Genomic DNA, 14,737 nt, shown 5'->3' with positions numbered 1-14,737 from the left:
AACTGACCACCCACAAACAGACACAACCCAACAATCTCGGGCACTAGAGCATGCCCTGAAGTGCCACGTCTACACGTTTCCTAAATACCTCCAGGGATGGTGACTCCACCACCTCCCTGGGCAGGCTGTTCCAGTGCCTGACCACCCTCTCAGTAAAGTAATTCTTCCTGATATCTAATCTAAACCTCCCCTGCCCCAACTTCAGACCATTTCCTCTGGTCCTGTCATTATTCCCTTGGGAGAAGAGGCCAACACTCACCTCTCTACACCCTCCTTTCAGGTAGTCGTAGAAGGCAATTAGGTCTCCCCTCAGCCTCCTCTTCTCCAAACTAAATGTGCCCAGATACCATATATCCAAATACCATAACCAAACCAGAAAACAATCCATTTTTCTTTGAGAACAACTTTTAGACTGTGTTTCTGCCTGGCCTCTACCTATGATTACGCAATACTGCACAAATAGCAAAATATCCACAGGTGGAAATCAGAATTACCATGTTTCAGCATTTGTAGATACACAGCTACTTTCAAACCTTCTCTTTTAACATGCCTTTCTTCACATAGATAATTCAAGTTAAAAAAAAAGAACACCCTGTTACTTAGATAAAGAATTGCAATCACTGATTCTAACAATTATTACAGCTTGCATAAGGTCATTTATCTGAATTGTCACAGATACAATATGGTAACATAAAGTGGACTATGAACAATTTGTAATATATGAACCTTGAGATGATTAACAATTTTTCCAGGTCTTTGCAAACTGGATTTGAACTCCTGTACTCTGCTCTAGACTGTAAATGATCAATGAACGTGCAACAAAAATGACAAAGGTTTTAGAAAGAAAAAACATTACTAGCCACAAACCACTTCTATAGAATATTCCTATAGAATAGGAGCCTCATTGTCAGTAAATACAAAAACCTCATGAAAACCTCCTTCAGGCCACTGGAGTATTTCTGACCCTCACAATGATTTTATTTGCTAAGAAGACAAAATTATTTTATCCTACCCAGCTGGACACTGAGGAGTTTCAAGTGATACACATGGTTCTTCCACCCAAGGTATTTCACCTAAAAATAAAAAAGAAAATACTGAGTCGGCACTAAAAACCCCACAGAAACAGCAAAGAAGTTTCCCGGTTGATTATTTTTAGAGCTTTTCCTGGTACATTTTCTGCTTCAATATCAAATTATAGAAATGTGGGCTTAAAGATACCTTCAGAAATTATTTAGTGCAGCCCATTAGGCCCTCCAAGGCCGAAAGGGAGAATGCTTACAATTGGAAGTTGAAAACAAAACACACATACCACACAGACAAGCAAGCAAACAAAATTAAGAAATCACTATAAAAGTTTAGCCTAAGTTTTATCTCGTTTTAAACGGAAAACATTGAAACTGTATTCTGTACACAGGTAATTGCCAGGGCTCCCTTTAGCCTTTTTTTTTTCTGCTAAAGGCCTAAGCTCCTTCAATCTTTCATTGTTGACTATGGCTTCCAAATTTCAAGCAATTCTTTCTGTTCTCCTTTGAATATTCTCCACCTGCTTCACAGCTGTACTCATTTATGATAATGTTTGCCCTCTGAGCATCTTCATGGCCCTCCTCTGGACCTTTTCCAACAGGTCCATGTCCTTCCTGTGCTGAGGACTCCAGAGCTGGACACAGTACTACAGGTGGGGTCTCACCAGAGCAGAGTAGAGGGGCAGAATCACCTCCCTCGACCTCCCACGCTTCTTTTGATGCAGCCCAGGATGTGGTTGGCTTTCTGGGCTGCCAGTGCACATTGCTGGCTCATGTTGAGCTTCTCATCCACCAACACCCCCAAGTCCTTCTCCTCAGGGCTGCTCTCTAGCCATTCTCTGCCCAGCCAGGATTTGTGCCTGGGATTACCCAGACCCAGGTGCAGGACCTTGCATTTGACCTGGTTGAACTTCATGAGGTTCACGCAGGCCCACCGCTCAAGTCTGTCCAGGTCCCTCTGGATGGCATCCCTTCCCTCCAGTGTGTCGACTGCACCACACAGCTTGGTGTCATCAGCAAACTTGCTGAGGGTGCACTCAATCCCACCATCCATGTCGCCAACAAAGATGTTAAACACATTTACATTGTTCTCCAGAAACCATCTTTTTCCCAGTCAAAAACACCAAAAAGCTTCACCTAAAATATCTTCATTTTCCAAAACATCACTGTAAGACTAATCTCGAGAAACAAAGGCATCTACCATTATATTTGTCGTGTTTTCTCATCCGTTTACTTCACAGGACACTTTATATAGAAATCTTTTGGACTTTTGATTTACCTTTGCAAACGCTGTTGTAGTTTACACAGCAGTCTTTTTTCTGCAAGCAGTCATCGGAACACGAACAGTAACTTCCAGGTATCCGTGTCTCACCACAACGGAAATTTGTGCACCTCCAAGATCGGGCTGAAAATTGGAAGAAAAAAGATTATGATTTGGTTCACAGAACCTGATGTAAACTCCTTTGTGTGGAAATCCCCCAAACAGGTAAGGAAAAGAAAAAAGAAGATGGGGTTTTCATTAAACTAAAATTTATAGATGTCCTGCTTGAGTTGCTTTGGAGGTTTTATCTGAAAGGAAAACTAAAGATAAAGCCTATTTCCTTGCATTCTTTGCATTCTCAAAGCATTGAATGGTACCACAAAGTCATAGAATAATTAATTTTACAAAGGTGTCCCCAAAGTCACCCTGTTCAATGCCTTCCACCCTTCCAGGAAGATCTAAAAAACCCCAGTCAAACCCTTATTTCTCCTACAGAAGAGAAAGAGAAGGAAACGGATCTTTTTCCCTATTCTTGCATGTGATCCCTGGCAGACAGCAAAAAATAGAGATGCAAGGGCAGAAGAGGGTCCCCACTGAGCCCTGCAGGAGGCTGACAATGAACCTGGTCAGGAAACACCCATTCCTTTCCCAAAGCACAGGAGAAGTGGACACAGCAGCATCGTTTCAGAGCCTCAGTCAAAGATAACCTACGATTTCCGCTCACGGTCGTTCACAGCTTTATCTGGGCCAGGAAATACGCACTGCAAAATGTTTTGGGTTATCCACGGGGGGACAAAAATATGGGAATCCGACTTGAGAAAGACTCAGGAAGATTTCGTGTCCTGCCAGGTCACCAAGTTACGGCCCTCTGGCCATGTGAGTGCAGAAGCAGCTCCACGCTGTCATGTCCTTCCCTCCCTGAGGGAATATGACATAACTTAGGAAGAAATTCTTTGCTGTGAGGGTGGTGAGACACTGGAACAGGTTGCCCAGAGAAGCTGTGGCTGCCCCATCCCTGGAGGGGTTCAAGGCCAGGCTGGATGGGGCTTGGAGCAACCTGGTCTGGTGGGAGGTGTCCCTGCCTATGGCAGGGGGTTAGAACTGGATGATCTTTAAGGTCCCTTCCAACCCAAACCATTCTATGATTCTTTGAACTTCGGTGTATCTACATAAATACGAGAATTTATCCTTTTCCTATCACCATCACATGAAAATAACCAAACCCAAAATAAAATGGAAGCCAGTGAGCATTGCCTGGAAGGGAACATACTTGGCTCCACGCAGGTGTCCTCGTAGTCCCAGCAGCAGTCCCCACGCTCCTTGCAGCCGCTGTCACACCTGCAGCCGGGCACCGATTCCCCGTGTGGCTCATCACACTTGTGCCTGCAGCTGACTGTAAGGAGAAGGCAGCGAGTCTGAGTCCTCGGGCAACCCTGGCCCAGACACAGATCATGGAGACACAGGAGAATTGTGCTGAATAACTTCCCAAATCTGTTTTCCCAAGTCATTTTGGGACTCCTTGTGAGGGAGTGGAGCCATAGGACAAGGGGGAATGGTTTTAAACTGAAAGAGGGGAGATTTAGATTAGATCTCAGGAAGAAATTCTTTGCTGTGAGGGTGGTGAGACCCTGGAACAGGTTGCCCAGAGAAGCTGTGGCTGCCCCATCCCTGGAGGGGTTCAAGGCCAGGCTGGACGGGGCTTTGAGCAACCTGCTGGTGCTGTTCCATTACAGTTGCCAAAAGGTTCATGCTTTTGCAGGGTGCACTGCCTACGAAATTCAGGCTTTAATATCCACTGTGTAGAAACTATTTAGAGCTAAAATAATTTTTGGCAAGCTAACCAGCTGGTTTCACATGTTGAAAGTTCAGTGTTGCACCTTGTGCTTTAAGTGCCTACATCAACAACTATCGTTCACTGCAAGAAAGGTTTGCAAATAATTAGAATAAAACCCAATATATGTCATGAGCATGAACAGAACTGCCAAAAGTAGAGATGGAAAGAAGTAATTAAGGGTTGAGTGTTTTATGACTGCAGTCTGTTCTGTCAAGAAAGAGCTATGATTTTTCACAAATGCCCATAAACACATGCAAACAGTTTTTCTGTGCTTTTTCTGGCTGAAGTTTAGAGCATTTCGTTTAATTTTTCCTCTGTCCACTGACTTGTGAACAACTCAAAGTTGTTCAGATGGTCTACCTGATTTAAAATGATACAGGATATGTAGCGTGTTGAGTCTAAGTCAGAAAAAATATAAACCTTTTCCTCTGAACTGTTCATACTCCTCATAATTTGCAACCTTCAATGCTTCTAATTTCTTTACAATATTAACATAACTGTGCAAAGTCAGGAATTTAGTATTTCATTAACTTCTATTTGGAATTATCGCTACAATTACAGGAGCTATAAGGAAATTTACCTCGAATAAATAAACAGAATCAATAGTACTATCACCAAATGCAAACTCTGTCCTAATTCTTAAACACACAGAATGACAGGTCCTCCTGGCTCCTTTCCAGGCCCCTTCTCCTGAGACCACAAGCCTCCAGCACCAGTTTTATTTAATTCACCATGTGCTGTGCTTGTTCTCATCCGGCTTGAACCCCTGACATCAGAATGTTACTTTGTTTTCCTAACTAAAAAATAGCATTCCACCAAATCAAAGCATCGTCCCCATTTTACCATAGCTTCACAAAAATTGAAGTTTTCAGAGAAAATTCATTATCAGTTTTAACATTAGGCACCTGAACTATGCCAAATGCACCCAAAGCGTCAGTCCCGAAGATGGTCCAAGGATATCTCTTCTACAAAACATATTGCTTAAATAATTGCAAGGTAATAATGTAGTAAGGTACGTCCTATCTCAAATTACCAAAAGTATTATTATAGTAAAATTTCCAAACCTGTCACAAACTAGATTTAACGCTTCTGGAAAGAGAACCAAGGCACACAGTGGTTTAGGACAGGGTTTTCAAGTATAGATTACGAGGTTTTATACAATCCAACTTGAAAAATGCAAGAACTTCATTTTCACAGGCAATAAGTTTGCACAGAGCATTTACATCACGCTATAAAAGAGCCTCTGCTGAAGCCTTTTATGAGCTCTAGCCTCAGCATTAATTAAGCTGAAAATATCATAAACATACCTTGCTCCTGGACTCCACGGTTCAGTCCTAGTCCTAAACCTAATCCCAGGGACACAGCCACCAAAGCGCACAGCAGAACCTGTCACACAGACACACCAAAATTAAAGCTGACCGTTGTGATAAACTGTTAGGCTTATTAGAAATTAACCGCATGATTATTATTTTGATGGTTGGGCTGGATGATCCGAAAGGTCCCTTCCGACCTCGGCAGTTCTGTGGTTCTATGATTCCATTTCTATGAGCGTAGGATTTCTTACGAACTAATGACTTCTCTGAAATTGTTCATCAAAAAATCGGAGACGTTCTGAACCTGACGATGGGAGGAAGCCCAAGAACGATAATCTTGTGAACTGTTTACAAACCAACGCCTTAATACCACACTTTTAACCTATGGCCAGCCCCACGTTGTAATTGGGGAAGTCTTTTCTGGGGAAAGGATAGTAAGAAGTAATCAACATATTTACCTGTTTTGCAAATTCTTAATCTGTGTAAAGAGAAGGTGTTAAGATAAGCTTTTATTTAGCTTCGGCATTTTCCTGAAATGCTCACAGGGATTTCTTAAGAGACGCAGTGGGACTGAGGCTGCAAGTGTCAAACTGTCGTCCACATGCCAGTTTCTCGTGGTAAGTCACCCCGACAGTGAGGGGAGAGGAAACTGGAAAGGGACAAACAGCCCAGGGAAACCTCATAGCAGAAAGCAGGGTAACGTTTGAGAGACTGAGGAAGAGCTGAGGAGGCCTCTATCAGCTTAAAAGACACTCAAGGTGAGTGGTAACAGGCAGAGTGACAAGTGACAACCCTCTCAGAGTATTTCATAGAATCACAGAATGGTTTGGGTTGGAAGGGACCTTAAAGATCATCCAGTTCCAACCCCCTGCCCTGGACACCTGGCCTTGAACCCCTCCAGGGATGGGGCAGCCACAGCTTCTCTGGGCAACCTGTTCCAGGGTCTCACCACCCTCACAGCAAAGAATTTCTTCCTGAGATCTAATCTAAATCTCCCCTCTTTCAGTTTAAAACCATTACCCTTCATCCTATGGCTCCCCTCCCTGATCAAGAGTCCCTCCCCATCTCTCCTGGAGCCCCTTTAGGGACTGGAAGGGGCTCGAAGGTCTCCCCAGACCTTAATCCTACATGCAGTCAGCAAGGACTGAGAATCAGGGGGTGAACAGTGGCCACTCCTTCTGGGTAAGTGAGGATGACTCTGCCAGGGTAACCCAGCAGGTCTTGTTTTATTGAGTACAGACCAGCCCAATCACCTGGGTGTGCACCCCACACCTTAAAGTTCACGATGGTTTTACCTGCCATTTTCATGAAAACTCACATTTTTAATGGAAATAAATAGATGATACTAAATTGAAAGTACAGCTATGACAGCAGCAAACATTCCCTCTGCTGCAAGCAACCCCAAACTCACTGCAGGTATACAGATGAGATGCTGCATTTATTACAGCGTTTACGCAAAGCACCTTGATTTTAGGACATTCATCCTTAAGGTGAAATAACACTGACAGCACCTATTCAAATAAATCCTCAGACTTTCCACAACTAATTTCTATGTCTAAATTCAGGACTATGCTTACTTACTAATAAAAAACTTGTTCCTAACACATACGCTGTGTTCTCTAGAGGATTTATTAGAGACTGTGACTACCTTTTGTGAGTGCACAATTCCCTGCCTAAGCTTTCAGGAAAAAGTTGCCAAGGAAAGTACTTCATGCATACAGTTTATCAAAATGTACATAAACGGGGTAGGATATTAACAGTTTACACCTCCAATAGAGGTAGATTTTGGTTTTCTTCATAGATGCAGACCTCTGAATACTAGTACCTTTGGAAGAATGAATATGTTTTAGGGCACTTAAATTTCTCACTTTGCTTTTCCAAGTACCTCTTGAAAGCATAATTTACTTTTCTTTGTAGTTAGGTAATTTTCCCACATTGTTTCTCAAGATACATTATTTTTACTAGAAACTTAGAGGGGAAAAATGTCTGTTATTTTATCTTCTCTTTTTTTTTTTTTTTTCCTCAATTTCAATATTTCCCTCATATTTTATGCAATCCTTGCACAATGCAGCATTAAATAGGAAGTTGTGGTAAGTGAATTGTTCTGATAACATAGAACTGAAGAGCATCACAACTTGACTCTCTTTTTCAAAGGTCTGTTTGCAAAAATTAAGTTTTGGCTCTTTCCAAAATCAGTACCTGCCATTTTCTCCAAATTCCAATTTACAGGCGCAGGATCTTGTGCAAACATACACACGTACATATATATCTGTATATATACACATCTAAAGTTTTTCTTGCGGTCACAAACGAGCTTAAAACGGTGTATTGGCTACAACAAAAGATTTCGTAAACATTATTTACAAGGCAGCCCGCATGACGCTTAAAGCCCTGGGGAAGAGGGAAGGAGTTGACAGGATATTTGAGATGCGGGGCTGACAATGCTGTAGGAAAGGGTTCATTAGCCTTTTCCCATGCCTGGCTTCCTGAGTGGTTTCCCCACCGCCTTGCCCACACCTTCGTTTTTGTTAACGCCAAAACCAAAGATAAAAAAAGTCAACAAAAAGGAACAGCGGCTGCTTTGGTCACAAACACATCGGTTTTAAGCAAATGTATAGAACGACGTATTGAAGCCATGTCTTTGCTGTGCAAAAAAAAAAACCTGTCAGGTTGTTGTAATAAAAGAAAAAGTGCAGTTAAATGCCAGAAAAAAAAAATCAAGTTTGCTTGATAAGTGCCAGAACTTTAGAAATAAAGCCCCACCTTTAGACAAGTCCCAATTTTAGAAATCTGCCAGTGAAGTTAGTTCACTCGTGCTGTAAAACCTCAAGCATCAATGACCCGGCTACTCTGAGTGATTACATTAACACAATGAAACTTCTGAAAATGCCGCAAATCGGCGAATCATTAAACGAGCAGCCCCTACTTACAGCACAGATGATTTTGTATTTCAGGAGGTTTTTTTTCTTCGTGTAGTCTCCTGGATTTAAAGACATGTCACTGAAATATCTGCTCTGATCATCCTGAAGCTCCATTTCCCCCAGACCTGTGCCTCCGTTAGGTATAAGTTGCTTCCCCGCCCGGGTCCGCTGCGACTAAGCCACTACTCCTGCTTCAAGCGGGTATGTACTTTGCTCATAGTTGGTTTGGTTTGGGTTTTTTTTTTTTTTTCCCTTACGAGATCTTAGCTTTTGCATGCGCGATAGGTTTTCAGGAAGCCAAAGTAAGCAGGAAAAGGAGTCAGAAAGGTCAAAGACTGAAAAGCACTATCCTGGCTCGGAGAACCTGTCACATCTCAAGATAAGGACAGCAATAGGTAAACTGGTGATTAGGAGTTAAATGTTGCTAAGCGATAAAAGACAGCAATGACACAAATTCAAGTGCTCAACTATTTCGTTAAAAGCTTGTCACCCAGAGTATTTGTTATACATTTATCCAAACCAATAGGAAAGTTCTCTTAACTCCTGCTCTCAGTGAAGCCTGTTCTTACAAGTCCTTTCCCTTATTCATGAGGAAGTGAAGTGATAGGATGAGGAGCAATAGTTTTAAACTGAAAGAGGGGAGATTTAGATGAGATCTCAGGAAGAAATTCTTTGCTGTGAGGGTGGTGAGACGCTGGAACAGGTTGCCCAGAGAAGCTGTGGCTGCCCCATCCCTGCAGGGGTTCAAGACCAGGCTGGATGGGGCTTTGAGCAACCTGGTCTGGTGGGAGGTGTCCCTGCCCATGGCAGGGGGTTGGAACTGGATGATCTTTTAAGGTCCCTTCCAACCCAAACCATTCTGTGATTCTATTCTATTTAGCACCAGAGGATTCCTCCTGTCTAGTTTCAATCCATCTTTGTCACATACTTTATTTTTTTAAGCTTGTTACATGTTTTTTTCAGTAGTGACAGATGTGCTCATTAAAAGCAAACGGTACACAGCCAAATCAAATTCAATAAAAAAAAAAAAAAGGTTTTGTGAAAGTACAATTTGAAATCTATTTGTTTTTCAGTTTGGCAGTTGATGGAAGGGTTGTTTGTTATGAAAATGTACCTTCAGAGCCTATTAAGGCTATGCAAGTGTAACTACTCAAATGTTAATCTGATTCGAAAGTTGAGCAGCACATGAGCTCTAATTTTTAGTAAATACATTTATAATATTTATAATTACAAAAAAAAATATTCCAAAACATAGTACTATACAAGCTGATACGAAGAAAATTAACTCCATTACAGCCCAAACAAGTACAATCTCTACCCCTTATTCTATACCATTTGTGTCATGCTCAGGTCCTGCTTTATCCAATACATCCTCATTAATCACCCCCCTCCCCACCCCAACTATCCTTTGATTCACACCCAGATACCATTCCCTTTGTAAATGGGCCACTTCGCTAAAATGTTCATAAAATGCCCATTGAGTTCACTTCTTCCAGGACCTGGGTTCCATCTGTTACGGTGTTTGCTCAGGGCAGGAGAAGCGGTGTGTTGTGTGGAATTATTCACTGCCAAAATGCATTCAGGTTGGGTCACACTTGCAGGGCTTCTCGTGAGGCTTCTCCTGAGGCTTGTCCTCTCTTCAGGCACTTCCTGCTGTAGTACTTCATAGAACAAGCAACTCAAACAATGTGTTATCACAGAATCACAGAATTGCCTGGGTTGGAAGGGACCTTTCAGATCATTGAGTCCAACCACCAACCTAACTCTGATAAAAACCATCACTAAACCATATCTCTAAGCACCACGTCTGCCCGGGTTTTAAATACCTCCAGAGATGGTAACTCCACCACTGCCCTGGGCAGCCTCTTCTAATGATTAATAACCCTTTCAGTGTAGAAATTTGTCCTAATATCCAATCTAACCCACCCCTGGCACAACTTGAGGCCGTTTCCTCTTGTCCCATCGCCTGTTCCTTGGGAGAAGAGACCGACCCCCCCTGGCTACACCCTCCTTTCAGGGAGTTGTAGAGAGCGAGAAGGTCTCCCCTCAGCCTCCTTTCCTCCAGGCTGAACACCCCCAGCCCCCTCAGCCTCTCCTCACAAGACTTGTGCTCCAGACCCCTCACCAGCTCCGTTACAACAATTAAAAAAAAAAAAAAAGAAGTGTTACAACAATTTAAAGTTATATCCATTCAAATCTCCACGTCTGGTCCCTTTGAACCAGGCTATAAGGTTCAATATTGCAATGAACTCCTCCCCTTGCCCATGCTCCGGCACAGACTTATCCACAGGGAAGTGCCTCCTCCAGTGTCACCCCATCCACAGCCCTCAGATGCTTTGGGATGTACCTGCTCCAGCACAGAGTTACTCACAGGTCACAGTCCCTTCAAACAGAGTTCAGACTGTAGTTACAGCATCCCTACAACAGCCGGAGGGCAACAGCAGCATTGCCCTGGCCATGCGCCAGCCCCAGCATGTGGCCAGTGCTGCCATGGAAAAGTTCCCAGGCACAGGGAAGCAAGATGATAAGGAGAACAGCAAATAGCAGCCACCAGCAATCACTACACTCTAATATACAGCAAAGCAAGCCCCATGGCAAGTGCAGGAGACTGCCACTTAATAGCTAAACAGCTGTAACAGCTTTAAATCCGGTCTGGCACATTCCGATCAAATCCGTCGTTATCTCGAACTCCTCTGGCCCCGCACTGGGTGCCAAAAAAGCAGGGTTATGGGTTAACCCCGGCGGGCAGCTCACACACAATCCCTCGCTCGCTTCCCTCCAAGGGCGAGAAAACTCGGGAGTTGAGATAAAGACAGTTTTACAGGTAAAGCAAAGCTGCAGGAGAAAAAAAAAGCAAAATCAGGAATTACTTCACTGCTTCCCACGGGCGAGCGGGTGTTCAGCCACCTCCAGGAAAGCAGGGCTCCATCACACCTAACGGTGACCTACTTGGGAAGACAAAACACCATAACTCCGACCATCCCCACTTCCTCCTTTTTTTGACCAAGGTTTTATTGCTGAGCACAACGTCACATGGCTGGGGGTATCCCTTTGGTCATGGGGGTCAGCTCTCCCGGCTGTGTCCCATCCCGACCTCCTGCACGCCTCCAGCCTAATCCTTGCCTTAATCTCACAAACATTACTCCTCACGTGACTAATTTCTATGAAATTTCTCACTGATAAAATAAAAATATAAAACTTCACGAAAATTGACCAAGAACCCAGACTCTTCTGTTTAAAGATCAAGGGCTTCACATGTTTAAAAATACCTTTTTCCATCCCTACCAAGAGAAAATTCACACAAAAAAAGCAACCCATATGATCAATACCCAAGAGAAAAGAAAACAACAGGGAAGAAGGAAATAACTATCAATTGTCCCTTCTGTTCCCAGCTACTGAATCGTAAATTTAAGTGAACGTGCTGCTTGTAGTCCGACACTACACAAATGCAGGGCCAGGGTACAGACAAACCCGCTCCCCTAAAGTCAAATTGCAGACTCCAGTTCATCTGGCACCTCCAGAAAGGGGAAGATGGTTTCAAAGAATACAGGGAGGACATCTCTGCCATGCTCGTGTTAACAGAAGCTTTGGGGACATAGGGAGAGACATTGCTGAACAGCACTGTGTTGTAGCCATTTCCATTTTTCACTACAATTCATGTTGTTTTAAGCTACTAATAAATAGGAGCTGAAAGTCCTCTTCAAGGTCATCAAGAACTAGACAGGCCTTACATATCATCAATTAAAAAACACCTTTGTACTCATTTGTCATCCATCTTCTAAAATGAATGTCACTCACTTCGGAAAAAAGCAAACCCAAAGCTTAACCATTTCTCTCATCAATGTTTATCCTCTCACATCGATGACAAATTATCATTTTGCTGGAGGCTTTTTTTGCCAGAGCAACATGACATTTGCAGGCATTTTGAAAAGTGCATTTCCTTTTCTGTCTCGGGATAAAGAGTGTCATTTCTTCCTCATGCAAATGCTGCTTTTCTTCCTTGTTTGGTGAGGCCTGGGGCTCCGTGTTACCTAATACCTAATACCTTTTGTGTCTGTTTGTGGGTGGGGTGGGGTGTGGTTGTGGGCATTTGGTTTGGTTTGGTTTTGGTGTTGGTGTTCTGGGATTTTTTGGGTGTGGGGTTTTTTTGGGGTTGTTTTTTTTTTTTTGTTGGTTGGACTCGATGATCTCAAAGGTCCCATCCAACCAAAAATATTCTGTGATTCTGTAATACACCCAGTCTGACACGGCTTTGTGCCTTGGCAGAGACACCTGGGTGCAATCCCAGCGTAGGAGATCTGTGCTATTTCTCCTTTTAGACTTTTGGTTCCCTTAGGAACAGCAGGATGACCATCAGAGAATCATAGAATGGTTTGGGTTGGAAGGGACCTTAAAGATCACCCAGTTCCAACCCCCTGCCATGGGCAGGGACACCTCCCACCAGACCAGGTTACTCAAAGCCCCATCCAGCCTGGTCTTGAACACCTCCAGGGCTTAGACCTGACCTGCTATGGCACCCCTGGCCCTAAGCTCCTCCCCAATGACCAGATTCTCTGTCAAAGGTAGCATCTCAGATAGTTCGGTTTTGTTAAAATGAGATCTGGATAGAGAAGGGGTTAATTTAGGAGACAAATCACTGTTGGGCTCTCTTGGGGGTTGAAGGCTATCACGCGGTCCAGTTTTAAAACTCAAAATTAGGTATAGTATTTGGGTCAAGCTGTGGACCAGGACTCTAGTTAAGGTTAGACCGAGTCTAACCTTAAGGACAAGAGAAAATGGCCTCAAGTTGCACCAGGGGAGGTTTAGGATGGATATTAGGTAAAATATTTATACTGAAAGGGTTATCAAGCATTGGAAGTGGCTGCCCAGGGACGTGGTGGAGTCACCATCCCTGAAGGTATTTAAAAGACGGGTAGACATAGTGCTTAGAGATGTGGTTTAGTGATGTTTTTTTTGTCAGTGTTGGGTTGATGGTTGGACTTGCTCTGAAAGGTGCTTTCCAACCTTGGCAATTCTATGATTCTAATAAAGGTAACCGGTTAGATTTGGGCTGGCACGGTGAGTACAGTTTAGAATGAATGTTGGTTAATAACTTAAAATCAAGATATACTTGTATTCAGCACAAAGTTATGGACAGATTATGGGTTTGGTACATATTAAGGTTGGATTGAGATCTGGAGCCCAAGGCATGGTTAGGAATGGCTGTTCACCTGTGAGTGTGACCGAGCAATAAAGCAGATGAAAGTGGGAACAACACCCTGCTCCTCAAGATAAGGATAAGACATAATGACGAGTAAAATGACTTCTTTGGGGCTACATTTTTCAGATCACTGGTTGGAAAAGTCCCATGGGGGGAATCCCTGAAGGGCAAAGGTGTTCAGGAAGGCTGGGTGTTTTTCAAGGAGGAAGTCTTAAAAGCCCAGGCGCGGGCCATCCCTACGCGCTGTAAAGCGAGCCGTCGGGGGAAAAGGCCGGCCTGGCTGAGCAAAGAGATAGGGTCACAGCTTAGAGAAAAAAGGAGAATTTATGACCTTTGGAAAAAGGGGCAGGCCACGCAGGAAGATTACAAAGGTATAGCAAAGTTATGTAGGGAAAAGATTAGGAAGGCCAAAGCCCAACTAGAACTCAACCTGGCTTTGGATGTTAAAAACAATAAAAAGAATTTCTATAAATATATCAATAGCAAGAAGAGATCTCGGGAGAACCTCCATCCTCTACTGGATAAGGGAGGTAACATAGTAACCAAAGATGAGGAGAAGGCTGAAGTCCTAAATGCCTTCTTTGCCTCTGTCTTTAGTAGTAGGATAGGGGGTTCCCTAAATATCCAGACCCCTGAACTAGCAGGCAGGGGCGGGGAGCAGAGTGAAGCCCCTGCAATTCAAAGGGAGGTGGTGAGGGACCTGCTCCAACACCTAGATGCAAACAAGTCTATGGGACCAGATGAGATCCACCCGAGGGTACTGAGGGAACTGGCAGAAGTGCTTGCGGAGCCACTCTCCATCATTTACCAGCAGTCCTGGCAAACTGGGGAGGTCCCGGCCGACTGGCGTCTGGCAAATGTGATGCCCATCCACAAGAAGGGCCGGAAGGATGATCCAGAGAACTACAGGCCTGTCAGTCTGACCTCGGTGCCTGGGAAGATCATGGAGCAGATCATCCTGGGTGCCATCATGCAACGCATGAGGGACACCCATGCGATCTGGCCCAGCCAGCACGGGTTCACGAGGGGCAGGTCCTGCTTGACAAACCTGATCTCCTTCTATGACAAAGTGACCCGCTTGCTGGATGAAGGAAAGGCAGTGGACGTTGTTTATCTGGACTTCAGCAAAGCCTTTGATACAGTCTCCCACAGTATCCTCCTGGAGAAACTGGCTGCCCATGGCTTG

At 43.8% G+C, this 14,737-nt stretch overlaps 1 protein-coding gene across 1 annotated transcript in view; it reads right to left on the bottom strand.

Annotated features, from left to right (window-relative positions):
* The window catches only part of ENPP3 (ectonucleotide pyrophosphatase/phosphodiesterase 3), a 44,452-nt gene extending 35,984 nt beyond the window's left edge, over positions 1-8,468 (bottom strand). The window contains exons 1-5 of the mRNA XM_074144523.1: positions 8,361-8,468; positions 5,425-5,503; positions 3,554-3,676; positions 2,302-2,427; positions 1,013-1,073 (exon numbers count right to left, since the gene is read on the bottom strand). Coding sequence (XP_074000624.1) covers positions 1,013-1,073; positions 2,302-2,427; positions 3,554-3,676; positions 5,425-5,503; positions 8,361-8,465 — 494 coding nt within the window. The 5' untranslated portion in view covers positions 8,466-8,468. The remainder of the gene's footprint in view (positions 1-1,012; positions 1,074-2,301; positions 2,428-3,553; positions 3,677-5,424; positions 5,504-8,360) is intronic.
* Positions 8,469-14,737: the final 6,269 nt, after the last annotated feature.

Source organism: Numenius arquata, chromosome 2 (assembly GCF_964106895.1).
Source record: "Numenius arquata chromosome 2, bNumArq3.hap1.1, whole genome shotgun sequence".
Taxonomy (NCBI): domain Eukaryota; kingdom Metazoa; phylum Chordata; class Aves; order Charadriiformes; family Scolopacidae; genus Numenius; species Numenius arquata.
This window is presented reverse-complemented; position numbering and strand designations above follow the sequence as displayed.